This window comes from Pyrgilauda ruficollis, unplaced genomic scaffold (assembly GCF_017590135.1).
Source record: "Pyrgilauda ruficollis isolate IOZ18807 unplaced genomic scaffold, ASM1759013v1 scaffold59, whole genome shotgun sequence".
In the NCBI taxonomy this organism is placed as follows: domain Eukaryota; kingdom Metazoa; phylum Chordata; class Aves; order Passeriformes; family Passeridae; genus Pyrgilauda; species Pyrgilauda ruficollis.
In genome coordinates this window covers 4,987,369-5,014,629 of record NW_024527599.1, presented here as the reverse complement: position 1 = coordinate 5,014,629, position 27,261 = coordinate 4,987,369, and the positions used below count along the sequence as shown (strand labels likewise).

At 45.1% G+C, this 27,261-nt stretch overlaps 2 protein-coding genes across 8 annotated transcripts in view; one reads left to right on the top strand and one right to left on the bottom strand.

Annotated features, from left to right (window-relative positions):
• The first annotated feature begins 298 nt into the window (after positions 1-298).
• On the top strand, positions 299-20,863 carry YWHAE (tyrosine 3-monooxygenase/tryptophan 5-monooxygenase activation protein epsilon). 2 transcript variants are annotated; one of them, XM_041482775.1, is made up of 7 exons: positions 299-497; positions 10,367-10,566; positions 15,242-15,348; positions 15,729-15,935; positions 16,525-16,661; positions 18,587-18,633; positions 19,950-20,863. In XM_041482775.1, exons 1-6 carry the CDS (start codon positions 434-436, stop codon positions 18,592-18,594), a joined length of 723 nt encoding a protein of 240 aa, XP_041338709.1. In that variant the 5' UTR covers positions 299-433; the 3' UTR covers positions 18,595-18,633; positions 19,950-20,863. The 2 variants fall into 2 exon arrangements, with proteins under 2 accessions (XP_041338709.1, XP_041338707.1); XM_041482773.1 differs by lacking the exon at positions 18,587-18,633.
• Positions 20,864-21,241: 378 nt separating this feature from the next.
• MYO1C (myosin IC) overlaps positions 21,242-27,261 on the bottom strand; it is a 51,558-nt gene continuing 45,538 nt past the window's right edge. For all 6 annotated transcript variants that reach the window (XM_041482756.1, XM_041482758.1, XM_041482762.1 and 3 more), the window contains exons 24-32: positions 26,963-27,122; positions 26,174-26,257; positions 25,066-25,159; positions 24,901-24,956; positions 24,350-24,485; positions 23,780-23,850; positions 23,437-23,534; positions 23,163-23,262; positions 21,242-22,650 (exon numbers count right to left, since the gene is read on the bottom strand). In XM_041482756.1, coding sequence (XP_041338690.1) covers positions 22,624-22,650; positions 23,163-23,262; positions 23,437-23,534; positions 23,780-23,850; positions 24,350-24,485; positions 24,901-24,956; positions 25,066-25,159; positions 26,174-26,257; positions 26,963-27,122 — 826 coding nt within the window. In that variant the 3' untranslated portion in view covers positions 21,242-22,623. The remainder of the gene's footprint in view (positions 22,651-23,162; positions 23,263-23,436; positions 23,535-23,779; positions 23,851-24,349; positions 24,486-24,900; positions 24,957-25,065; positions 25,160-26,173; positions 26,258-26,962; positions 27,123-27,261) is intronic.

Here is a 27,261-nt window from a genome sequence, read left to right as displayed (position 1 = left end):
TCACCCCTCAGACCGCTTCATCCCTCCTGCCTCACCCCTCAGACCTCTTCATCCATCCTGCCTCACCCCTCACACTGCTTCACCCACCCTGCTTCACCCCTCACACCGCTTCATCCCTCCTGCCTCACCCCTCACACTGCCCCATTCCCTTTATTCCTCACCCCTCACACTGCCCCATTCCCTTTATTCCTCACCCCTCCTCACACCCCTCACGCCGCCTCACCCCGCCCGCCGCCCGTTGCCAGGGAGCCGCCGTTGCCATGGGAGGCGGCGGGGCGCATGCGCGCGCCCGCGGGAGTGCCCGGATGCAGCGGGAGGAGGCGCTGCCGCCATATTTGCCCGGAGAGCAGCGAGCTGGTAGCTGCAGAGCCCCCCGGACCCATCGGCTGCCATCCGCCCCGCGCAGTCCCCGCCGCCGCCCCGCCCGTAGGACATGGACGATCGGGAGGACCTCGTCTATCAGGCCAAGTTGGCTGAGCAGGCTGAGCGCTACGATGGTGAGCGCGCGGGCTCGGGAGGCCGTGCACGGCCGAGGGGAGAGGGAGGGAGGGAGGGAGGTGCTGAGGCTGATCTACTAGGCAGGAGCCGGGAATAAAATGGCGGCCGCGAAGGGCGAGTCCTGGAGGGGGGGGCAGGGGAGCCGCCCCCGCCTCGGGGGGCCCCACAAAGAGACCCCGCTGCCCCTCACGGCGCCGCGAGGTCCGGCCGGCGCCGCGCTCCCCCGGCCGGGCGGCGCGGGGCGAGGGCGGCTCGCCGCAGACAACGCCCATGCCGAGCGCTCCGAGGGGGGGCCCGGCCCTCGGCCCCTCGCCGGCCGTGCTCGTGGGGGTCCCCGGGGACGGGGCTGCGCTTCTTTCTCTGCCTCTACCCCCAGCTGGAGATCCTGCTGCCCCTGGCAAACCCAGAGAGAGCGAGTTCTCGCCCTGCAGGGAGCGAGTACATGATTCACTGCCTAAAGAAAACGTATATGCTTTCATTATGTGGTAGAAATTATTACAGGTAGTTTCACTTTCCCAGCGTTTTCTTTTCATCCTTTTTCCCCTTTTAAGTTTTTGTGCTGTCCCTGATCATTTAATATCCGTGATGATTTAATATCTGGGGGAAAAGTGGTAGAGGGGAGGAACTGGCAACCCTGGGTGGTGTCTCTTGCCCCAAAAATGTCTGTCTTGCAACTGCTCCTTTTAAACATGGTTCCCCAGCATATAATAGAAAGGGCCTTTAATTTTCTCGACTCTTCTGAGACTGTTACTTTGCCCTGAGAGCTGTGATTACTCATTTGAAGTGAAATAAATATATGTATGTAGAATGTGTGAATGCACTAACACTTAATTTAGAGAGGTAAGAAGACAGTCCAGATATTTTCTGTTAATAAATTTTTATAGACAACATGATCAACTTCTCACCAAATGATAAATGCTTGAAAAAAATCTGATGATAAAAAAACATCTGATGGCACCATTGCAGAAAATCTGAAAAATACATGTTTTGGGGGAAAAAAAAAGGGAAACTTAAAACAAAAAGAAGGCTTAAATTAAAGGCCATTCATTAATAGTTTTGATGGGAAAATAGTTTAGAATTCATAGTACCACTAAAGGAAAGCAGTAAGTCAGTCTCTGCAATAACTGAAGGACTTGGAGAAAGGAAATGCCCCCAGAAACCAGGTATTGGGGCACCATAATTACCCTGGGCAGAGGGACACATCCATATTCCACAGAGTGTGTGCAACTCCTGCTGAGGAGGGAAGGGTTCTCCACCTGGTATGGATGAGTCAGTGCCACTGAAAGTGTTGGCTTTGGTTTGAGTGGAAACCCAACGTTCTGGAGCAATCATCATCCTTGGGAGCTCTTGAGGCATGACTGTCTTTCTGGGCTTTTCTGAAGTCAGCAGTAAATCACTTTGTTAGAAGGTAATGGGACTCTACCCCATGGCACAGATCTGCAATGCAAACTTCCTGTCAACTGATAAAAATTGATTGGGAAGGATTATTGCCTTGGTGCAGCATTTCCCTGGGTGGACTTTTGGTTCTCCCAGTACCATGACTGTTTGCTAAACAAGCTGCCCAGAGCAAAATGTAGAAGACTTGTTGTGCTGTGTTGCTTCTGAATGGGCATGAGACTTGTTACAATTTAGGAGGGAGCACTGAATTTAAGGTTGTCTTGTTGAAATCAGTGCTGTGGGTTTTGGACTTCCAGAGGTTTTAGGAATCAGGTTGGGTCAACATAATTTAAGATGCACCCTCTAATTCTGCCAGCTGCTCTAAATGCATCTTCACTTCCCTCGTGTCCATGGCCTGGAAGAAAATGTACTGTAGATACTGTTTTATCATTTAATTCTCTGTTCCTGTTCAGCTGAAACAATTAAAAATGATTGGCGTAATTTGTTCTTGTTAATGTGAAATAATGCAGTTCTGCCAAGATCATAGCTGAGACTGCTGAATAATTCTGTGAACGAAGTGATTTGAGAAGCAATAAGAGGAAAGATTAAGCTAATCCTAATTTTGCTCCTCAGTTTGATCTTTGAGGTGCACAATTATAAGGCCACAGTCACTAATGGGCACATATGAAATGGGGTGATGGTAAGTACTGGCTGCAGATACACTGGAATACAAGTCCCTTGGGTAATTCAAATATGAGTTCGACAATTTTTTTGTGTTTAGCATTAGGATAAGTGTAAACTTCTGTCCCATCTTTCTCCTGGAGACTGGAAGAGTGGTGGGTTGCTATTTATGTATGGCTCATGGCATTTATAGCAGCACTTATGGTGGGCATCCAACTGTGGCTTCTTTGGTGTTACTTACCTGACCCACTTAGGGAATTTCTGAAGTCTTGGGAGCTGCATTTGTGAATGGTTGGGAATCTAGTCCTGTGTCTGTACTGTCCTCAGGATGGTGGCCCAGATTAAGGGGACAACTTTCTAGGTACTTTTGCAGTGTAAGTAGCACTTAAACCCTGATCTCCAGAGATATATTAAAGAGATTTGGGTGTCTGACTATCTTCACAGATCTGCTTAGGCATGTTATGGCAAATCACAAAATGCCAGGAAGCTTACTGGCAGTACAGGAAGCTTGGTGAGAAATCTCACTCACTGCTATTCCTTAGTGGTAGAAAAATGTATAACTAAATTGACTCCTTTTTTGGAAAACAATTGGAGTAAGTGATATTGTGGAACTCTTTATGTCAAGAGGATGTAGAGAATTCCTGTAGACTGCTGCTGAATAGTGAAACCAATTCCTCTTTGTGGAAGCTGGGAACATCTTTGTCTCAGGTGAGAAACATGCTGTGGCTGAAGGCAGTCTGTGAGCAGATACTTCCAACAGCTCCTTTGTACTACAAGTCTTGAAGTGCATTACTTGGGTGAGGTGAAATAGGTGGGGTTTTCCCCTCAAAACCAGAGAATAGGTCAAGTACAGGTAAGGAAAGCCCAGCCCACCCATGACAGGTCTCCTGCAGGCTAACAGCTGGCTCCTTTGTCTTCAGAAATGTCTTTATCATGAAGGCAAGAACGTGTGCAGCACTGGGTTCCGTTCAAGATTTGAACCCTTTTTAGGAAGATCTGTCTCCTAGTAACAGGTCTTCAGCTTAGAGCCTAATGAGGAATCAATAAGTCACAAATTAGAATTCAAGTTGTATGTTAATTTTGGCTTGCAGAGGATTGGTCTCTTTCAAGCAGATGTCAAGCACACTTCAGTTTTTTGGGTCCCATTAATGGTTACCACTTACCTGTTACAGCTCTTGCTGGTGTAGTGATGTGGGGTGTGACTGCTGTCTCTGAGATAAAAGGCAGAAAAATCCTAGCATATCCCTAAGAATTGTAGGAATCCAAGAGTTAAAATATGGGCAAGACAGTGCTAAAGGAGTAAGACTGTACATTTCTTTAAGTGGGAGTTGTACATGCTGGGACAGAAATTGACTTGTGATTATGAGCAGTTGTGTGAGAGAGGGCCTTTGTCTGTAGTGGCCTTCTTGAATTTTCTGAGGTACCAGGAGCAGACAAAGGAGACAGAATTCTACAATTGCATGGTGAGGTCCTCTGCAAGGAGCCCAGAAGCTGAACTGGTTTGCAGTGTTAGAGGATTGCTCAGTAGCAGATCTCAGTCAAGGGGAGAGATTTATGATCAGGCCCAGGCTTAAGATGTTTGCTTTCAAACTGAAATGTTTGTTAGAAATACTGGGGAAATCCTTTTGATTTGGAAAAGTAAATTTCCCAACTTGAAGAGATTAGAGGAACTATTTAAAACTGTTCTTTTTGTGGTAGACCACCCAATTGATCATGCAGAAAATCCCACTGTTGCTAGGATAACTTGGCCCTAACCTGTGTTCCTCCACGTGTGTAAAGGTACAGGACTGTTTCTTGCAGAGTCATGCTGTCAGGTCTGGAAGGGTTTTGACTGCACCAGCTGTTACAAACCTTACACAAGGAATGGCAGTATAACCCTCTGCTTTGTTCACAAAATCATCCTCAAGCCACTGTGCAGGTTGGATATTATCTGGGTTTTTCTTTTCCTCATCTGCCTGTTGGTTGTCTTAACTGGGAATCCACCTGTTAGGTTCTTTTATGCTCATTTGTGTAAAACTTGCATATGGTGATAAGGAATGCTTCTCATTTGTGCTTGAATTCTGGTCTGACTCTTAGAACCAATTCAGTTCTTAAATTTAGAAGCAGGATTAATTTTTTCCCTATGAGGAGTTGTCTGAGCTGGTGACCTGAATGAGCCAGTTGAGAGGTCAGAGGGGTGTTGAGCTGGCAGGATTGAATTAGTAGGGATGGGTTCAGCCATCTCTGGATGCCAAACACAGGATTCCCTAAGAGAACAGAAAAACCTTAAGCAGGCAGTGTGATGGTGTGTTTAGAGGAGCTCCTATTGGATGGAAAGAGGAGCTGAACTTCCACTTGGTTCAATTTGGAGCTCATCAGTGTAGTGGGTGGGGTGGTGGCCACTTGTGCTAGGTCTGTAGCTGTGGGAAATGCAGTCTGTGGCATTAATCTGCACAGTTACATTCATCTCTTACTGAAGAAAATAACACTGGCCCCTACTTCTTCAGTTCTTCTCGTGTTTGTTCCTAGGAGTTTGCTGCTACTAGGTTAGTACTTCTTGTTGTCTTCTGTTTCTGTGGCTCACTCAGAAATGTCAGCCTGCTTTCAGCACAGATCCCTTGTGACTCCACTGGTGGGCTTTCTCTGTTCTCAACACTCGAGTTTCATATTCATGCCCTGTTTCCTGTCTTTCAGCCAAGTGTTTATCCATGTGAGGACTTTCCTTCCTATCCCATGGCAGTTGAGTTCCTTAAAGAACCTTGGGTGAGGGACCTTGTCAAATGCCTTTGGGAAATCCAGGTAGACTATTCCAATTATGTCTTCCTTGTCCATGTGCTTCACTTGTTCAAAGCATTCCAGTAGATTTGTGAGGCATAATGGAAGGCCATGCTCTGCAGTATAATGATTATGCATATACCTCCTTGTTCCACGGTTTTTGTGAATGTAATTCCCATTAGCTTGACCCCTAGTGAGTATTAGGTTCATGGTTGTAGGTCCCCTTGAGTGTCTGCTGGAACCCTTCTCAAATGAACAGTGTAAACCACTTTGTGTTTGCTGCTATTAAAGCCCTGACTGAGAGGTTATACACAACAGTTTAGGGTCAGATACTTCAAGTTCCTGTGACGTGTTTCTGATCATCTTTTGTTCATTGCAAGAATGAACAAGTACAAGGCTAACACTTGTACTGAGTCTTTGAATACTGTTTATGGCCTGTGATCATCTGTGGTAGACACAAGGGAAGACTTGTTTTTTCTCCTGTGTCCTCCACCTCCTCACAGCTCACAGGATGCTCATTTGCAGCTTTTTGCTCCTGAAATGCTGAAGTAGGTACTGGGCAGCAGCTTAGAAGCTCGAAGATCCTGGTTTGCTTTATTGCCCTTAGATAAGGGCAGTAGAAAAGATTAAACTTAAAACACAACTTCCGTTTGCTGACGTTCTGCTGCTACTAAATGGAGAATTAAGACAGTGCTTCTGCTGCTCTTCATTACATAATATATAATTCTACTTTCTGGTTTCTCTTAAGGTTCATTTTGATTTGAGTATGATGACCATTGCATCATCTCCATCTCACCTTTGCTCAACATGTTCTTTTTCTGTTCTTATTTCAAGAAGCTTTCTCTCTTAAGTAGTTCCTCTTTTGTAAGGGAGGCCTCCCACTAAGAGATTTTCTAGCTCTTGTTTTTTTCCTGTGTTAACATTGAAATTCTTACAGCTTATGCATATATGTGGAGGCCAGGGGGAGTTACTCCAGCAGTGGATCCTGTGCATTGTTTAAAGTCACAAGGAGTGCCCTGGTTGTGAACAAAAAAATCTGACCCTGTAGCATCCTGGTTAGTGAGACTCAGGCACTGAGCTAGAGGTTACAAACACTGTAGATTTCCCTTACCAAGTTTCCTTTAGTGCATCAGCCTATGTTTAGGCCAGATGGTTTCTGTTACAAGCACAGATTTTGATAGAACTGCCAGATACTGGCTATTCTCTTGGTAGGTAAGGTTTGTTATTTGTTGTTTTGTATCCTATATTGGGAAGGTTTTTAGTCTTCACACTAAATTTCCTGTACATCACCCATTTCCTTATTTCCTTACCTGGCGATATTGTAGTTCCCCTGGGTTTTTTTGATTTCTAGAGTTTAAGAAGCAGCAAATACCTATATTCTCATTCATCTCTGGTCAAGAGGGAGTCAGCTGTGCCCTTTATTCTGTGGCTTGGCCCCTAAGGATGCTTCTCAACCCTTGTAAACTTCCCCATGACTTCTTAGCTTAGAGTAAGGCTTATTCTTTCACTTTAAATCCCAAGCCTTGCCCCTTGCTGTTTCACAAACCTTTTGGAGCTGGTCACCTCTGTCCCAACCCTTTGTGCTTTCCAGGCTTTGCCTATGTGTCCCTCCTGCTGGCTGGAGGTGACTCAGCAGGGTTTGCAATGGAGAGCCAGCATTTTAATCACAGTAGTAGAATATAGGAACCTAAAAAATGGCCTGGCCATCATGACAGTTTTGTAGTGTCTTAGGCTGTTGTTTGGAGTCTCAGCTTTTCAGTAAGAACATATAACCTGATCAGGCAGTGTCTGTGTGTTGTGGTATTTCTTAACCAACAGCAGGTGCTTGGGGAGGGATCTAAATCTAGGGCGAGCATGTCATTCTCCAGAATATTCCCCTCTCCTTCCACAATTTACATTTTTGGGATTTCCTGCTCTGATGGTGGCATGATCTGACAGTAGCATAATAAGTGACAGCCACAATCACCTGAGAGGCTGGAACTTAACCACTTAAATACAGTCTCTGTCTCTCTGAATCTGCATAACACTACTTTTTTCCATAATGCAGTGTAAGAATCTCTGGATTTTGTACGCACTGAGTTGTCATTCCTGTAGTAATCCTTGTTAATGAAATGTAATCTCAGGCTTGTATTTTGTCTTGAATGGTCTCTGACTGAGCTTTCCACCTCCTTGTGGAAACTTCCAGATAGGTAAAACTGCACTTAAAATAAAAAATAATTTGCTCTTTTGCCGGTGTGGGTGACTTTATTTTTGTTTTCTGTTGGAGGATATACAGATAGGTTTCCCCCTTGATTTTGTACTGCCTGTGTTCTTAAGATTTTTCATCAGGCTTAAATTTGCAGGGCTGGATTATGGCTTTACCATGGAAGAGCAAGGTATGTGCATAATATTTTGTCTTGTTGAAATACCAGCCCAGATTTTTGTCTTTGTAAGTAAAATTCAGTTCTTTACTAAACTAGAAACCTTTTTATCCAACAGCTTTGTGGGTAGACTGATAAAGACTGATAAATGTTTTCTCTTCGGGTGGAACAGTTGTTTATGGGTGGGATTCTGATCTGTGGTTGTGTGGTTACCTAGTGACAGGATTAAGATTTTGTAGAGGAGATCTTTCAGTTCCTGTAGTCAGGAGGAGGGAGGTGTTGGGAGGTTGTGTACCCGGTGTGAGGGGTGCTGAAGCTCAGGGTTTTGTGCTTCAGAACAAATGGAGGAACCTGAGGTGCTCCCCCATCCCCCAGCATCCTGTTCCCAGTGGCTGTCACTTGTCAGGGAGTCTATTTAATTTACTAACAGCTCACTCATAAAAATGTTGGGGTGATAAGGGCTGTTTACTGATAAGGAGTAGTTGTGAGCAGGTGCTTGTTTTCCTTTGTCTCCCTTGTTTCTGTGGTTGTGGCTCTGCAGGAGGGTGGCTAATGACCTCCTACTGAAACACTGACACAGGAGCTCCTTGTAGGGCAGGGTTTTGGGTTTGGCTTGGTACCAGCTATTGCTCAGCTAAATTGGGTTTAACCTCTGTTTCAAGGGCTTGTAGATCTTCAGGCTGGTAATAGACAGATAAAACCGTACAGAAGCCAAGCAGTTGATTAAATTGGTAATGATGTGTTTGAATGTACACTGAAAACAGCTACTCATTTACAGGGAACAGCAAGTCTTGTGTATAGTTGTTTATTTTAAGTTTTCACACTGGGCAGATGTGCTTCTAAGGAAGAGGTTGTGAAGGAAACCTGTGGAACAGTTGATAAAATGTGCCCTTTTTGCCCCAGTTGTTGCAATTTCCTGATACAGGGCAGAAGATCTTGGAAGCTGTTGCTGTCCGTGTTCCTCAACCTCCACACTTCTGGACTCATTATTCCTTGTATATCATTGTTATGTGAGATAAGTGTGAATAGATTTCTGTTGTTTTCATTAAGAGGCAGGTTGTCTATAAAAGCATTTTGTACATCCAGGAGTATGACTGCAGTGCTGTGTATTTAATCCCAGTGGATAAAGCACAATAATCCTTTAAAGAAAAGGCAGCATCTTCTGTAACCTGTAAGTTGCTTCTCTGAAGGTAGTAAATATTAGGCTTAGAAACAAGACCTGCATTTTTTGCTGGAGCTTGACAAAGATACCCAGGTCATGAAGACTGCAAGTGTCAATTCCTGATTGTCATTTTAGTCCACAAGAACTGTCAGGCATCTTATCTTGAGTGTAGCTCTGTTGTTCAATAAACTTCATAATATTAGATGGCTTAATTTGCAAAATTAAAAAAATTCACAGCTTTTAAGTAGATTCTTTGTATGAATGGGATGGTTTGATTTGTATGATTTGTATGAATGGCATCCTTCAGGAAATAAATCACAGTACTTGCTTTATTTAAGTAGCAAATTGTAGCTATATTATATTGCCTGTAACTTAGCTGGTGTCAGTTACTTATGTTTATGTTAATATTAATTGTGTGAACATGGAGTGTTCCAGGGCAGCTCTCAGATTCTTTAGCATGCTCACCATTTTGCAGTTGCAGGGTGGTGTTTTCAAAAAATTTTATCAAATCCTTGGTGGATTTTTTTTTTGTTACTTTCTGTGATTTGGAGAAGCAAAATCTGCTGATAAAAATAGAGACACCATAAAATTTTGTCCTCCACATATGGAGACCTGTTGGAGACTGATAACACTGTTCCTGCCAGGGAGCCTACAGTCTCTGTTGCTGCAGTTCAGGTTGTGATTTTGACATCTGAGGCAAAAAATGATAGTTAAGCTTCATTTGTATATTTAACACTGTTCTTCTAATGTGTCTTGAACAATTACCCCAGTGTGGTTAGGTAATTAAAGGGTTATAACTTTCCTTAAGTGGTTCAGTCTTTGCTTCCATTGGAGTACAGGAAAGCTGGTTTTGGTATTGATTGTTTTAACCTCAGGTTTAGAAATACTTTTCAACAGGCTTAAAATACAAATATATATTCATATTTTGTGTGTTACTTTTCAGTGTAAATGTCTGCTTGGCATGGGAACATTTGGTTGCTTGTGGGTACACTCAGGATGTTACCATTTTGTTACCACTCCAAGCACCAAATTTTTTTTTTTTGGAGGTTCATCTTGCAGCTTTAACTCACTTTCCTAGTAACAGTACTCATATGTCTCTACATGTGTTCAAATCTGGATTTTATGTTTTTGTTAATTACCACATTACACTGTATTTCAGTTGACAAATCAGTAGAGCAACCTGTAATTTCTCAGATTTATCCTGATTGTGCCAAAAGCCAAAAAAACCTTTTCTCACTGTTGTCTTATTTCTCCAGAGCACTCTGGAGAACACACACTCCTGTAGGATTGTGCTGATAACTGTTACTAATTTTTGGAACCCTTGTAAAATAGCAGATGAATATCAGATACTTCTTTGTGTATGTGCTGATTGATTTATTTGGAGCACTCCAGGGTAAAAGTGAGGAGTAGCTGGATTAAAAGAGGAGGGAATCTAATTAATTTTCTAAGTTCTCATTAATGTACAGCTTGTACTGAATGATTTGAAAGATGCTTCAGGTGGTGTGAGAATAATTGCGTGACCTTTTCCTCCTAGAAATGGTTGAATCAATGAAGAAGGTGGCTGGAATGGACGTGGAGTTGACAGTGGAAGAAAGAAACCTGCTTTCTGTTGCATATAAAAATGTGATTGGAGCCAGGAGAGCTTCCTGGAGAATAATCAGCAGCATTGAACAGAAAGAAGAAAACAAAGGTGGAGAAGACAAATTAAAAATGATTCGGGAATACCGGCAAATGGTAAGATGGAGTTGGTCTTACAGAAAATGTTATTTAGTTCTGGTCCCCTTGCCATAAACTGCCCTGGTGTTCCAGATTGCCTGTGCTGTGCTGACCTGGAATAGGGTGGCAGCCTTGGGAGGCTGGAGCTTGTTCCTTATCTGGAGAATGAATCTCTTGGTGAAGGGGAGAGCTGTGGTGTTGCTGTGTAAACACTCAGAAGGGCAGCAGGCTCAGGAGAGGGAGGGCTTTTCCCTCAGTGCATCAGCAGCTCTGCCAAGCATTTGAACTGCACTGGCACTTCCCTGCTTACTCAGGTGTGAGGCTCCACCTGCTCAGGAGGCCTCATTCCTTCCCCTCCAACCTCACTGACCCCAGGCAGCATCTTTTTTTAATTAACCCTGTCAAAGGAGGTGTTTGGCTGTTAAGCTTCCACTTCCTATAAAAGTTGCTTTGGATCATACAGTGATGCTTTCTGTGATTCCAGTTCTCTGTCCTAGAAAGTTCCATACATTAACACTTGAAATGTCCATGGTGAGGTTCTTCAGGCTCTTCTTGGCTCCTTGTCTTCTGTCACTCCTGTTCCTGGGGATGTCCTGGTCATCCCAGCTGTGAAACAACCTCCAGGGCCTTGCTGTTTTCTCTCTCTGGAGAGAGAGAGAGAGGGGAAAAATTGATCCACATAACTTCATGCTGACTTAGTCAGTGTGTGCAGCTTTACCTAAAATGGAGAACTTGCAGCAAGCTCTGACTTCCATTGGTAAGGGCTAATGAAACCTCCAGCTCTTAGTGAGCTGTTGTTCCCCCTGCCCTAAATGATGGTTTAGCACAGAGCAGGCGTGCTCCTGTACTATTTAAATCCCACACATTTCTGCAGAGACTTCCATCTCCATTATTTGAGGACAAGTGCCTCCACATGGTTCATATCTTCACTTCCAGAGAAGCAGTGGAGTCTGTTATATCACCTGGCACTGATTCATATACCAGCAATGGAAATGATCTTGGCTTGGAAATCTTCTCCCAGGAATGGCTCTGTCTACTTTCTGTTGACTCACAGGGTTTCTGTTGCTCCATGGAATTGTTAAAGTTGTGAGTTTCTAATTTTATGCTGGCATGCTGATGGGATGAGACTCTGCCAGTTACATACAGTCCCAAATAACCTTTTCTTGATGGGTGTCTAAAATCTCCTAAAAGAACATAGAAAACAACACAACAGCTATCCAGTGATTAAATTACTTTTACATTGTGTGTTTCCAGATTCTTTTGCATAGGGTTTTGTGGGTGGTTATCATCTTCTGCCAAAGATCCTTTAATGATGAAAAGACTTTTCTCCTGGTTTTGAAAGGACTCTAGAAATAGCCTTTATTCTGCATCTCTTTTTGTAAAGGATGTGTGCCATTCTGGATGGACTGGGGTGCAAGAAGTACAGGTTTGTAGTGCTTGAGGTGTCTGAAGAGATGGAGAGGCCACATGAAGTCTGTGTCATGCCAACAGGGTGTTGAGCTGTTAAATCCTCAGAGGGAGCAGCTTTCACAGCTGCACAGAAGGGGCAGTGCACTGAACTGTCGCTGGTTCCACACTGGAGGAAGGGTGGCTGTGTCTGCCCAGCTCCACAGGGACTTTTACAAGAGGTCCTGAGCATCATCTGTAGCTGAAAGCCAGATCCTGTTAGTAGCTGCTGGGAGACTTAATATGGGTTGGCATCTGCTCTGAGTGTGTGAATGGGTTTGGCAGGATGGCCTGGGAGCAGGAAGGAACATGGCACAGGTTTGGATGCTGCTGCTCACTGTCACTGCTGAACAGTGGCACTCCTGCCCTGTTGCGCTCGGTGCTTCCCTGAAAAACAGGTTCCGGCAGAATTCTGCTCACTGTGATTGCCTTGACAACAAATTCTGCCTATTGTAGCATTTTCCAGAGTAAGTTCATTGTTGGGAAAACCTTTTTCTGACTTGAAAGGCTCTGAAGAAGGGAAAAAAGCCCCAACCAACCAGACCTCCCCCCAACCCCCAAACCATGTCTGTGAGCCAGCAAGGCCAAGTTTAAAGCGCTGGGGAGTTGGAGAGAACCAGCATCTCTAAAAGACACATCTCATCTACCAGAAGCAGCTGTGACCTTGCTCAGCTGTAGAGTGCTGCTCCAGCAGGAATTGAAAGTTCTGTAGTGGTTTTTGTGAAAGTAATTATTTTTTGGGTTTGGTGTATGTCTGTGTTTACTACAATTCAGCACAGGGCTCACATTGGGAGATTTTTGAGCTAGTGGCCAGCGTGACCTGGGGCAGAACTCGAGGGATGGTGGTGGTGGGAGGGCAGGGCTGGGCTGGCCTTGTCTGAAGTGTGCACTGGGAGATGAAAGACACCAGACTGTGCCTCTTCCCAAGCCACTTCAGCTGAATGGAGCCAAACACATCCATAGCCATGAGGGAAAATGCCACTTAGGTGCTTCCTTTGTAGATAGGCTGCTCTCCTGGCTCCTGTGGCCATTTGGATGCACAAAAGCCCCTGAATTTTTCATCTGGCTGCATCTCTGATGAGAGCACACTGAGGCTTGTGCACTTCATCCTTGATGCTGCAGTGGGGTGTGGCTGCACACAGTGCAGTTCCCTCCCTTGCAGTCAAACCAGATCCATTCCCACACCATAGCACAGGTATTGCCCTTCCCCTTCCTGCTCTGGAGATGTGGCACATGGATTGTGCCACATCTCCAGAGCAGGAAGGATTGTTTCCAGTGCTCTGACTTCCAGCCTGGGCTGTATTTTGGGGCAGCTGCCAGGCTCTCCTCCATCCCCTCTTAGAGAGTTCTCACTGAGCCACTCTGTCTGGAACAGATCCTTTTTGTACAAGAGCTTTTAGTTTTGTTGTGGGCTTTTTTGTTTGTTTTACTCTTAATCACCTTGATTTATATTAAATCTTTTTAAACTAAGCTTGCTCAGGACATTTCCATTGCCCTGGACAGCAGCTGATCTCTGATAAGTGTGACTGATCCTTTTAGCAAAGCTGGAAAAGATCTGTCTGAGATGAAATAGAAGTTTGTACATGTATGGTTATTTAACTAAAGAGGATTAGAAACTGATTTAATTCTTTGCAGTTTTGCTGAAGATCTCTCTGCAAAAGAAGTCATTGAAAAAGAGGATCAAGAGGAAAGAAGTTTGCAGGAACTGACTGCTGGCCAAAGGTTTTATAGCTTTTGTAGCCCAAGAATATATGAAGTAGATTCTTCTCAAGTGACCATGTTTCAGCACCTTTCTTAAGCGTTTGTCACATAATTAAGTACAGCATCTTATTCTTCCTGTGAATGTCAGGGTGTTCTGACATTTGTACATTAAATTTGCTCACAGTTAATTTACCTAAAGGAACTTTTGCAAATCTGTTGCTTTGTACAAGTCAGTATGTGTGTGTATGTGCCAGTTTATAATTTATTTTGGATCTGTAGTTTGAACACCTTTTGGGTATAACTGCTGTGGTTACAAACACAGATAGTTTGGGAGCTGTGTGGTGATAAAAGGATTACATGGTAAGGAAAATGCTTAAAGGAAAAAGGAAAGCAAATGCTTGGGTGGGAGGCTAGGAAGGCTGATGGACTGAGTGGGGCTGCTCCTCTGATCCAAGATTTGCAGTTCCTGGTAGTTTTCTTTAATGCATTTGCTTGAAATCTCTCCTTTATATGAAATTAGCTTGAGCCAGAGTTTTCTTCAACTGTAGCTGTGAAAGTTCCTGTGAAATGATGAAAAAGCAGCAATGAATGGGAGTCTGTGTGCATTAAACCAACCACTCCTACTGGACTGACCTGGGGGCTCAGAGCCCATCTGGTTTGGGCAATGTTGATGTCTCAGGAGGGGTTTCAGCTTTTCTGGGTGTGCTCAGTTTCTTTGCTTGCAGGTGTGAAACTCTCTGTGGTAAACCCTGACCCTATGTTTGGAACTGGAAAAAAATGAAGGTTCATGTGACTGTTTTCAGTTCAGACTACTCAAATCCAGTAGTTGTTTTTAAATAAGGTTTTATATACTGCATTTTTGGTCACAGATTTCACTGTCAGTGTTGATGATTTCTGCTGCTTTCTCACTGAGTTGCTGCGTTTTGTGTTTTTCATCTGCTGCTGGAGCTTGTTTTCATCTTGTACCTGACCTTTGTTTGTGTGGCACATCTTGATTCTGTTCTGATACTCCATAAGTTTTGTCTTAAGGCTCTAAAACCAGAACTTTGCCTCCAAGGACTCACTAGAACCTGTTGTGAAGGAGCCATTTAACTCTGGGGTATAATGGAGTTGAGCTGATTTTTGTTAATTACCTTCAAATTGTCCCCTTTGCTGTTGCCACTTTTAGGGCAGCCTTCCAGGATCAAAAATGGAAGGAATTGAGTTGTGCAAGCGTTGCAGTAGGGAATTACATCGTGAGACAAACTTAATGCAGTGGTCTAGCAAGATGTCTTCCAAGGAGTTTACAGTTGCACTGTTTGGTTCCCCATTTCATCATCCATCAGTCCCTGCCTCTTGTGTGTGCCAGCTAAATGTGCAGAACTGTTTTGCTTAATGCACCTGTGGAGCAGCTGCATTTTATTTATTTTTCTTCTGTCTTAACCCTCTTTGGAATTTCATGATGTTACCTGTTTGATATTTGGGTACTTTTGAAAGCTTTTAGGCTTAAGTGCTCACCCCGCCCCCTCTTCTAATTTTTTGTTATATTTTTATTTTTCTTTACTAGGTTGAGACTGAACTGAAGTTAATCTGTTGTGACATTCTGGATGTACTGGACAAACACCTCATTCCAGCAGCTAACACTGGCGAGTCCAAGGTTTTCTATTACAAAATGTAAGTACCTTCGTGAGGGGAAAAGCCTGAAATAGAGACAGGAATTAAGTAGTTGTAATGGGAACTTAAAATAGACTGTTGTGCAGCTCTTAGATGTAAGAAACAGCACTTTTAATTGAGTTGCAGTTGTAGAAGTCACATTGCTGTTTGGGTTTTTTTAATTTTACGTGAGCTGAACATTCCTGAATAGAAGAAAAGAAGGTGTGTCCTGTAGTGATGGTTTAAAATTCCCTCAGCTCCTGGTGCAGTGTTGTGTGGACAATAACTGAGCAGCAGAGTGCGTGGTGTGTGAATATCTAAACACACTAAAATTTGTGCTGGTAATTTAATGACTGGTGGGCAAACAAGGATTACTGACTTCCTACTGTTTCTGTTCTCAGGAAGGGGGACTACCATAGGTATCTGGCTGAGTTTGCCACAGGAAATGACAGGAAGGAGGCTGCAGAGAACAGCTTGGTGGCTTACAAAGCTGCTAGTGATATTGCAATGACAGAACTCCCACCAACACATCCCATCCGCTTAGGACTTGCGCTCAACTTCTCTGTATTCTACTATGAAATTCTTAATTCTCCTGATCGTGCCTGCAGGTAGGTGGTGGCTGGCAGAGTGGGAATATGGGAATGTTGTGTGAATACCAGACAAGCCAGAAGTGTTGCTCCTTAGGTAACTGCTTTTCCTGCTTTCTTCCTGCTGATGTTTGCTGTGATTGATGTCAATTGGCTGGGAAGATTTTCAGCATCACCATTTTCTTTGGAGTCCAGAGCCACGTGTTTGTGTGGGAGTAATGGTGTATGAGAAGCTGAACGGGATAACCTTGAATTGATCAGCTAATGGCAGTTCAGCAGCTTGCCAGGTTAACTCTGTGCATGCCCTCAAACTGCCCAAGGTGTGAGGTGATTTAACTTGTCTTGCACGAGCTGGAAGGGGTGGTGGCACTGCTTTCTGTGACCTGTGAGCATGTACAGAGTGGCAGTGATTGAAGCAAATACCATTTCTCTTCTGTCACTGCAGATTATGCTTAAGTTTTTAGCAGCACTTAATCAAGATGTAGAAATGTTTAATGAAACCAGTATTCTTGAGTAAAAAGTTTCTTAAAGCACATAGAGTGACTGGTGTTAAGTTGTGCTTTGGATTGTGTTCAGCAGTATTTGTTAAATCTTTGTTGTGTCATTGCAGGTTGGCAAAAGCAGCTTTCGATGATGCTATTGCAGAACTGGATACACTGAGTGAAGAAAGCTATAAGGACTCTACACTTATCATGCAGTTGTTACGTGATAACCTGACACTATGGACTTCAGACATGCAGGGTGATGGTAAGTGAGTCCTGCTGGGAAAGCTCATCCTGACCCAGGGAACAGAGTGTGGAAATGGAGAGCCTTTGATGGTTTACTTCTGTCTTTCCTAATAACGACCCTCCTGTCTTTCCTTAACACTGGGTCAGGTGGTAGGGGTGACACTGGGGTCTTTTGAGCTCTCACTTGAAGGAAGGAGGTGTGGAATTAGCAACACTTTTGTTTTTCCCTCCCCACATGGCAGCTGTGATGACTGTAAAAGCAGTGACTTCATTTATTTCATCTTTTCTTTCTTTCTGCTTGTCATGCTCATCTCTGGCTGTCATTCCAAGCAGAGTGAACCTCCAGTGCAGGAGGAAGCCCTGGAAATGCTTTAGTTTCCCTTCATTCCAGGTCACTCCATGTTCTCATTGCCAGAGCAAATGTCAAATGTGTCCCCTGGCAGTACCAGAGGGTGGGACGTGGATTGCTTCTGTTCACTAGCAAAGGATAGCACAAATTTTTGAAGTGGTTTTGGCACACTGAATGGACTTCCCCAACACTTAAACTTGCACATTCAATGCTTAGTATAAATCTACTCATTTTAGGGTTTCTCTCTTGGAGAGACAAATGAAAAGAGCTGACTTCTTTACTTTTAACTTGGAGGGGAAGAAATAAGTCCTGTTAAGATTATTTTGGGTACCTACAAGTGCCCAGAGCTTAGAAACAACACTCCTGAACTTCAAATAAAGATGTGAGTGTCTTAAATTTTTGGTAAGCTGTTCCTTGTAGCCACACAGCATTCCTGGGGATACTTCACTGGTGGTGTGTCCATTTGAAAGCAAATGCAGAATCTTTTAACTTTTTCCCAATTCCCAGTTTTTATGTAGGGTGATGGGTTTGCTTTGAGGTGTTGTTATTCCATAGCTTGTCACTCTGCTCTTTGGGCTGCTGGGACTGGGAATGCTGTAAATGTGTGGGGTCTTGGCTCCTGGTTTGCTCCACATCCCAGTGTTTAAGGCTCTTGTGCCTCCCTTTTCAAGGATTATCTCCTAGTGCAGGATGGGCCCTGGATGGATCTGTAGACTTTTCTCCAAACATTCCAGGTGTTGAATACCTTCCTTGCCATGGGTAGGCATTGGAGAGAGAAATGTATTTCAAATTCCTCAATTCAGATACAACCTTTACTTTTTTTACTGGGGCCAAGTACCCTGGTAGTTTGTGGAAGCCATTTTAGTGGAGTGACAAGGTTGGATCAGTGTGGGATAATACCAATATCTTCCAAACAGTGTCTTCCAAAAGTTCCTGATTTGCCCACAAGCTGATGTCTCTCATGGATCTTGGATATAGATGTTCCACAGGATTATTTACAGGCTCTTAAGATTTTGAAAAAAGAAATAGAGATCTAAATTTCTTGCTCCACAGCATGGAAAATAGACATCTTTGTTCTTCCTGAAGTAGTTCAGGTTGTCTTGGTTACTGGTGCCAGAAAGATAATGGTGACAGAATTGAAAATACTGTAGGACTGCTTAAAATCGTGATGGAATTCTTCAGATCCAGAGAAGTGATAATGTAGAATGTTTAGACACAGGTGCAAAGTTATGTTTCCTCATACTTTGCTTATACTCTGCGTGCATTTCCAGCTGTTGGTTCCAGAGCTGCATATTCCCAAACGAGCAGAGCCTTTGAACAATTAATCAATAGTGGCACAATAAATCAAATAGTGGCAAATTGGCAGTTTCCAGGGGATGGGAGAGGCTTGGAAAGGGCTTGTTCTTTGGCATTAAGCTTTTCCCTGTTTCCATTTCAGCCATGTAGGGATGTAAAGCCAGGCATGACTCAGCTGCTGCACTCCCATCTCAATCCCTGTAGTTTTCCCATGGCCCAGATGAGTGTTGAGTTTGTTTCCACACTTGTAATGTCATCTCCATATGATTCCTGTTCTCCCCTTCTTTCCTGCTGTATAGATTCCTAAAGGAAAATCCAACTGTTCATTTCCTAAAAACTCTACTTTGTAAGTCTCTTGTTGTGGCTCACTGGAGTTTTCAGTGTCAGTTTTCCTGTCACTAACAGTGCCTGCCTCTGTCACCTGCTGCTGACAAACGCTTGTGTCCCTGCTGCCACTCCTGTGGCACCTGTCCCCTGCCCAGGGATGAGAGGATCCTGAGTACCTCACATGTTTGGGAATTGAGCTGCAAACCTGGATGGATAGAAGAATATTTGGGCATGGGGAGTACTTCACAGTGGCCTGGTAGAGGAGTACTTGCTCAAGTGTGTTGGTTAGAGCATGCTCAGATCTTCTCATCTGGGTTAAAGCATCTGCTTTCCTCTCTTAAATAGAATTCTATCTATAAACTTTATTGTTGTTGAATGTCCTGTGTTCCTAGGCCCCTCTTCCAAAATCTACTTCCTATTGTACCTGGTGGTAATCCTGAATCTGGACATGCTCTGAGCAAACATTCTGGTTATCTGCTGGAAGTTACCTGTCTCATTTGATTGTGTTTTATTGCAAATTAAGTTTTTAATTACTAGTTTCTGTTTATTTCCCTTAAGAGAAAGTCCCATCTTATGTGGTTACAGATAATTGTAAGCATTTTTTCAGCCTCCCTTATCAATTAAGTGACTTGTGCATGTGTGATGGCACCAGCTGAGGTACCTGGAACTTGCCCAGTTGCAGCAGAATTTTGGCAAACCCTGCAGGAGTTGCATGGAGCTCCCTGGGGCAGCTGGAGTGTAACTAAACTGCAGGAGGCTCATGGACAGCCCCATTCCACTGCATGGCACAGCCTGCTTGAACAGAGACATGAATTTCCACAAGATGTTTTTAATAACCTTAAAGCCAGGGTTTCTTGTCAGGTTGGACTCGCAGTAGGGTGTTTTTCATACCTTTGGTAATTCCTGCCAGCAGTGGAACTGTATAAAATTCCCTGAGGTACTTTGCTGTTGAGGCTTGAGTGGGCTTAGGCAGAAAAAGAGGGGAGGGTTTGGGGAAGGGATTTCCAGATCCAAGGTGTTGATCCACAGCTGTTGCCATGGTTTCTGCCTGGGCTGTCCAGCCCTGGCTCAGCAGGACTGCTCACCTGAGTGGTGTCAGTTTTCAGGGCTGGGTTTGTTTGTCCTCACATGTTTTGATGGCCTGGCTGCAGTTGTGTGTGAGGGTGCAGGTGATTCCAAGGCTTTGTTTCCATGGGAATGCTTCACTCTGAAGTGTGGAGTGGGAGAGTGAGTGTGTATTGCATGAAAATATTAATCTCTGGGTGCTTGTTAAACTGTTCTGCAGCTCTGAGTTTTATATGGTAACATTTTCCTTCCTTCTTCCCATTTCCACAGGTGAAGAACAGAATAAAGAAGCGTTGCAGGATGTGGAAGATGAAAACCAGTGAGACACAAAGGCCAACAAGAGAACCCATCTCTGACCACCCTCCCCCTTCCCCACAAAAACCCTCAGTGTCACTCTGAGAACCACCAAATCTGACTTTTACATTGGGTCTCAGAATTTAGGTTCCTGCCCTGTTGGGTTTCTTTATTTTTATTTTTTTTACACAGTTTAAAAGTTCTTAAAGGCAAGAGTGAATTTCTGTGGATTTTACTGGTGCCAGCTTTTAGGTTCTTTAAGACACTAACAGGACTGCGTAAAGGCTCTTTCAGCATTACTGTATTGTCTCTGCCAGCTGTGGTGACATTGCCATCAGACCTGGATGTGACACCTGAAGGCCGTGTAGGGAGAGATTGGTCCTGGCCAGGTAGTGCTCATGTGGTGGCATCTTTCTTTTTTTATAACTGTTTAAACTGAATTTTATACCAATGTTTCAACTTAATTGGGTGTTTAGCTTGAAGTTGCGAGGTTGCATTTGGGACATTTATTGTAGTGGTTTTACTGTATAAAAACAAATAGTTTCCAAACTGCTGAAATGTTGCTGAAAATCATGGTGCTGGTAACAGTTCAACAATCCGTGGCTGCTCATTCTTGCCTGTTCTTTACTTTCCCTCCAAGCAGGTTAGCATTGAAGGTGGCATTGATAAGCCTGCATGCGTGTTCAATATTTTTTCTTTTCTCCCTCCCCTCTCCCCATCTCCCTTCGCTCGCTCAACCTCTTTTGTTCAGTATGTGTAACTTGAAGCTAATTTGTACTACTGGATATCTGACTGGAGCCACAGATACAGAATCTGTATTGTTCTTACTGAAACACAGCATGGAATTAACATTAAACTTAAATAAAACAAACCTAAATTAAAAATGCCAACCATCACTATGAATTTCTTTTAGAAGAGTAACTTTGCTTTGTTGCTTGTACTAGGAACAGTTGGAGGGGGAGAGAGCAGCAGGAACAGCCTTGTTCTTCAGACAGGAGCTAAGGAAGATTTGGTCTGAGCGTGAGTTGTGCTGCTGGGAGCAGCTCTTTTATCCAGTCTTCCCCTCTAGAAATCCCTGGGAAATGGTTGGTGAATTCCTCTCACCTGCTGTTCCAGTTCTCATCCAGTGCAATTCCATAGATGGAGAGAAGGGACACAGGTTATCTGCTCTGCTGGGAATAACCTGCTCCTTGGAATGGACACAGAGCTGGGGCTGGGTCAGCCTCCCCCTAAACCACGTAAGGAAACTGCATCAAAGGCAAGGGCTGTTGGTTTTTTGTAAAAATTTATTCAGCGTAGTCTGGCAGAGGTTATACACCAACATCTGCAGCGTGCTCTGCACACACTGAGCACATCTGGGGATGGCCTGCAGTGTATCCCACATCCCAGCCAGGAGCAGGGCTGGGCAATGGCATTGTGTCAGGAACCAGAGCAGGAGAGGGAGCTGAGGCTGTGAGAGAGGCAGCAGTGGGTGAGAGGCATTCAGGGCTGGCTGTGGCTGCAGCAGGATGGAGGGGAAGGGTGTCTAAGGCAAGTGGAGCAGGATGCACAGGCTGGGCTGTGGAGCTGTGCCAGGGATGCAGCAGGAATTCCCCATGCAGCCCTGCACCCTGCAGCTGTTTGGATTAAAGGAAGGTGCTGAGGAGGAGCCTGTGCTGCAGCCAGCCCCTGTGTCCTTGGAGCTGTGGGGCAGCAGCAGTGCCCAGCCCTCCTGGTAATGCAGCACTGAGGCACTGGTATAAATACTGTAGGAATCAGACTTCCAGTTATGGAACAAGAGGAAAAGGCATTTTCCTGAAGGTGCTGCTCTGAGCCTGCGGAGCTGTGTGGGGAAGGGGCAGTGGGGACTCCCAGACAGGGAAAGAAAGGGAGGGGGGAAGCTCATGTTCATCCCATGGCCAGCCCAGAGCAGTGGTAACCTCTGCAGTTTGTATTACATTGTGTTTGTGTGGATATGAAAAATTCCTATGGTATAAAAATAGCAAGAAATGGGACAGCTGACTTCAAAAAAAGATAAAAGTCTCTGGCTCCTGATCAGTGAAGTTACATGATGGGTTTTTCAGGTTATACCTTGTAACCATAAACTAAAACCAACAAAAATTCCAAATCTAAAACATAAATTTTCCACATCAACTCCATCTCTCGTAGTGCATCTCATCCTTGGCTATAAAGTATTTACAGGTTTTACTCATTTACACAATATGGCTTCACTATATTTGTAACACAAAGCATTAAAACATCTCCGAGCAAAATTCTTCATAATACAAAGTTTGGCATTTCAGTGATTTGGCTGAGAAAGCAGCAGAGTTACTTGTTTTCTGATTGTGCTTTTTTTTGGTGATGACAAGCACAAAGTTTGGTCATTTCCATCAGGGCTTAAACTCTTCCTCAAAGCCCAGCTGAAGGTCCTGAGCTGTAGTTGCAGGAATGCTGTGCTGGACCCAACACTCAGTCGGGTAAGGAGGAGAGGAGAAGGCCTTTGTCTGGGACTTTGAGAGTAAGACAAGAGAGCAAGGATGTATTTTGTGGTTGTTCTGAAAGTGCAGGTCTTTGGTAGTAACAGAAAGAGCAAAGCGAGGAGGGGGGGTTTGCTGGGAGCAATGTTCAGCCAATTCTGTGGAGGGAAGGTCCTGGAGCAGGGAAATTTTCATCATCGGGAATTCAACCGAGGAGCGACCTGCAGGAGAAGGACAGGTTTGAAAGCGTGTTCAAAATGCTGCAGAAGTGAATTCCTGGGCATGCTGAGGCTGTTCTGAGGGGCAGCTCTCTGGTCTAATGGGAGCTCTCAGCTCTGCTGGAAGGGGGGTCAGTGCAGTCTGGATTAGTGCTGGATTTATTTCTGAATAAGATGGGGTCTGACAGTGCATAAATCAGCTGTAGGGTGATCTGACTGCCAGGATCACCACGAGAAAGCGAGAGGATTTTGTTTGTGTTCTTAAATGTATCTAAAATTTGATTTGCTATAGAGTAAATGAATCTCGGGGGATGGAAATAAAAAGTGAGGACAATCCCTCGCTTGAGTGTGAGTTTGGCAGCCCCTCAGGGCTGCAGGAGCCCTGTGGCCAGCTCCAACTAGGGGAAAGGCTGGGATAGCAGGGCACTGCCACTGGCAGGAACATCCCATGGCATGTGTCCCATGCCAGAATGCTGGTTTGGATCCAGGGTAAGTGATCCCCAGCCCACACTCACCACTGTTAGATGCCCGTTCTTGGCTTTGGCTATGAGCAGTTCTGATCCCGAGATGAAGTCGATGATCCCTTCTTTGCCTTGTCCCACTGTGAACTTTATGCTGTGAAGAGCAAAGGGTGAGAACAGCCCTGGTGAGCGTGTGGGACTCTCCAGGAGCTGGGTGTTAACAGAGCTGCAGCAGATGTGCTCTGGAGCCTTGGCTGAGGTGGACTGGGTACATTTGGATGGGGTGCAGGAAGAAGCGGAGCTGAGGCAGGGCCCTGGTGTCACTCACCTGCCCTGGTTGATGTTGACATTGTTGATTTTGTTGGCCAGAATGGCAGTTTTTGTCAGTGTCTCAATCACGTGGTCACTCTGCAGGACAACATCACCCTGGGAGGAGAGTCCATGCTTTAGGATCATGGCTTTGGTGTCACTGCACCAAAACCACCCTGCTGTAAGGGACAGGGGACAGGGACAGCACCAGAGGGGACGAACAAGCACTGCTGAACCCCATCAGAGAACACAGGGAAATAGCAGTGAAAGAGCTGGCACAAAGTCACATCCCTGTCACCTTGTCACCCCCTCCTCCCAGCTGGATGTGCTCCCTGGAGGAGGGAGGGATGAGCCCCCAGTACCTTCTGCTTGTTGTCCTCACAGTGCACGTGCAGCACAAACAAGTTGTCGCTCAGGCTGCTGACGGAGATGCCTGGGGAGAGAGAGCATCACTGGCACTGCCTGGACCAGGGAGGGCTCACAGCCTCTCCAGGAATGCAGCAACTGCTCCCACCCAGCACAGCTGAGGGGCTGCAGGGGGCTGAGGGAGAGGCTTCAGCCCCAGGCTGCAGGGCCCACACCGCAGCAGGGTCAGCAGCTTCCCCCTCCTGTCGGATGTTCCGAGGGCCAAAAGCTGCAGCAGTGGCTCAGGCAGCTGCTGTGCAGGAATGGTGCAACCCCCCCATGGCCAGACCCTGCAACTGGGAAATCACTCAGGGGGAGGGTTGAGGGAGATTAATTGAGTCATTTTGGTGACGTTTTATGGAGCTTCAGTTTAGAAAAGGACAATTTCAAGATACTAAAATGCTAGCCAGGATCAGCTCATCTCATTCTTGTCCAGGACAAACTGGAGTTTGTAGTGGTACATATTAAAGTGCAGCTGAGGAGCAGGGTCAGGGCAGTGCTCAGCCCCATCCCTGTGCCATTCCCACCTGTCAGGTTGGAGTAGTCGATGCGCTGCTTGATCTTGGACTCCTCCACCACGATGGCCGAGCTCTGGGTGAGCAGCAGCTGCCGTGCCCTCGCCTTGTAGCCCTTCCTGTCGTACTTGACCACGGGCACTGCATACTGAAACACGAGTGAGCAGGGCCAGATCCCACCTGGGGCACTGCCAGCCCCCAGCAGGCACCAACCAGGGCTTGGGAAACCAGAGTGCAGGAAATTCTCCCTGCCAGAACTTCCTCACTGCCCCAGAGCAGCAAGGACCCACCCTGGTGGCTGCCCTGCCTGGGGACTGGGAAACCCAGGTTTGGTGTCACTCTGGGGTTTCCCCCTTCCTCTCCAGCTGTAACCCATTCAGTTCTTAACTGCCATCATTAAACTGCCCAAATCTCCCCTTTCTAATCCATCAACTCTTCCCTGACTGTCCTCAAGAGTATTACAAGCTTACTACAATGTAAAATTTTTGCTGTATTTTCTCCAGAAATCTATTTGCCCTTCTGCTGAATAACTGGGAACTTGACAAAAGCTTGACATCTCTCACCTTAAGTGCTTCATTTTCTAATGCCTGAAGGACTTTAGTATTTATTTCTTCTCTACCTGTATTAAAACCAAAGAGGTGGGGGGTCAGAAAGGAATTTCCAGCAAGAAAAGAGTTCATTAATCCACCCCTTCCCTCCTCCTGTTAAACTTGGCAACCCCCACTCACCCAGTCGAGTGTTGATGAAGAGCCTGGGAACACTCTGAGGATAATTGTCTTTTTTACCCTTGAAAATCTCACTGGCAATTACTTTTTGTTCCAACTGCAAGGACAAAAGAAGTGTTCTTATTTAGTATAAAATTTCTCCTCATTAAAAAGATATGCCTGTGTTAGAAGAGATGTTCCCTTTGTGGTTTTATTAGAAGTCATAATTCAGTTCCTGTTTGGATGAGGAGTGACCCTAAACTTTTGGTCCCTGGAGGTGGCAGAGCTCCAGCCCCTGTCAGTGACCTGAGCCTTGGGCTCCTTTGCTCCAAGAACAAACCAGGAGCTGGGAAAATGGGAAAACCCCACTGCTGTACTGGGGGCCAAGGCTGTGACACAGGACAAGGCACCTGGGATGATTTACAAGGGAAAATGGGGATAAAGGAGGCTCCTTATCAGTGAGTCTGGTTTGCTGGGAGAAAGCAGCTGCTGAGCTGAGTTAATCCCATGTCCCTAATCACAGGCTCAGCCCCAGCCTCTCATTCCAGGTGTCCATGCACTGCAGAAGGTGAGAGATGGTGCAATAAAAACCTTCATGGCAGTTACAGCCAGCATCTCCTATTCTGTCTCTTTACTGAGCTTTTTTTTTAAATACAAAAACTCCCTCCCCCTACCTTTCCATGAGATGAATCAAATCTCAGTATCATTTTTATTCTTTTTTTTAGCTACAGCAGAGCAGCTGAAATGGTTCCTGTAACTTCTCTGTTTGGAAAATGACTGGGTTTGTGTCTGCAGGATTCTTACTCTCTACTTTACATGGTACAGGCAGAATAATGCAGCTTCTTATATTTTTAGCTTCCATGGGCAGAGTAGCAGGGCTTTTCAATAGAGAAATTATGTGGGGGCTTGGCTCCACAGCCTGTTTAAATAGTATCTATTGAAATATGTATAGAATGGGGTCTCTTCTGTGCACATTCCAGGCGTTTAGTGTTTTGTGTCTAACCTAAACCCAGATCAGTGGCACTGTTCCTGTGGCACCCCAGAAAGCAGCGATTCAGAGCCCCCCACTGCTGCCCCCTCCTCCATTCCCCTGAGTTCTGCCCTTGGCAAGCCCTGCAAAGGTGCCCTGTACCTGCTGCTTCCACTCGGGGCTGATCCTCTTGCAGTAGGTCCAGACCATGTTCTGCATGCAGAGCCTGCGCAGGAGCTGCGACGCCTGCAGGGAGCACGGGACAGGGGACAGCTCAGAGCTGGGACAAACCCACAGGGACAGACACCCAACAGCCCAGAGCCACTGACAGACCCACAGGGACAGACACCCAACAGCCCAGAGCCACTGACAGACCCACAGGGACAGACACCCAACAGCCCAGCACCACTGACAGACCCACAGGGACACATCCAAGAGCCCAGAACCAGGGGCAAACCCAACAGAGCAGCAGCAACTGCAGAAAATGCACTGCTGGCTTAAAAAACTGTTTCCTGACCAAGAATTAAATAATAAGTAGTTGATTTTTTTTTTTGCCTTTCTCTGTGAGGTTTTGCCCTGGACTTCTCCAGCTGCTTTAGAATGGGGAAAAAACACCAGGGTCCCTCCTCTCTGCACTGCTGTGCCTTTCCTTCCTTCCTTCCAGCTGTACCTTCAATCCAAACAATTCTTTGGCTAAGGTAACTGGGATTTCTGCAATATTTTGTTTTGAGCAGATAAACCAATTCAAGCAGATGCAGGATAGTAACAGCAACAGAGGGAACTGAATTTGTTAAGAGAAAATGGAAGGGAATTTCAGAAAGTGAAATGGAAGGAAATTTCAGAAATGGCTGAGAAGCCAGGAGGAAATGGTGTTGTAACAGCACCACACTCCAAGAAGCTGCAATCCTCTGGGCCTGGATTCCCCTCCCACATCCCAGGGCTCATTCCCACCTCACAGAGTGATGGGGGAGGAGTTGGCCACGATTTGTCCAAGACATTTTTTGGTAAGTTCCTCTTGAGGTTCATCAGGAAGGAGAATCGGATGTAATCCAGGAAATACTCGTTCTCTGGGCACCGCGGGTGGTTCCGGTAAATGAAGCCTTTAATGAACCTGTGGGAGTGGAAAATATTGTTTGAAAATTTTAAAAAGTCATCTAAATTAGCGGTATTTAAAGGTTCTATTTCCTGGGCTTTATTTAATAGTTGTAATTTACTTTAAAAAAAACTGTGTAGTGACAAGAAAGTTTCTT

Coding starts and splice junctions, on each gene's coding strand:
- YWHAE (XM_041482773.1), top strand. CDS start 434: ATGGACGATCGGGAGGACCTCGTCTATCAGGCCAAGTTGGCTGAGCAG. Junction 10,567..15,241: donor TTCGGGAATACCGGCAAATG/GTAAGATGGAGT, acceptor TTTCTTTACTAG/GTTGAGACTGAACTGAAGTT. Junction 15,936..16,524: donor TCTCCTGATCGTGCCTGCAG/GTAGGTGGTGGC, acceptor GTGTCATTGCAG/GTTGGCAAAAGCAGCTTTCG.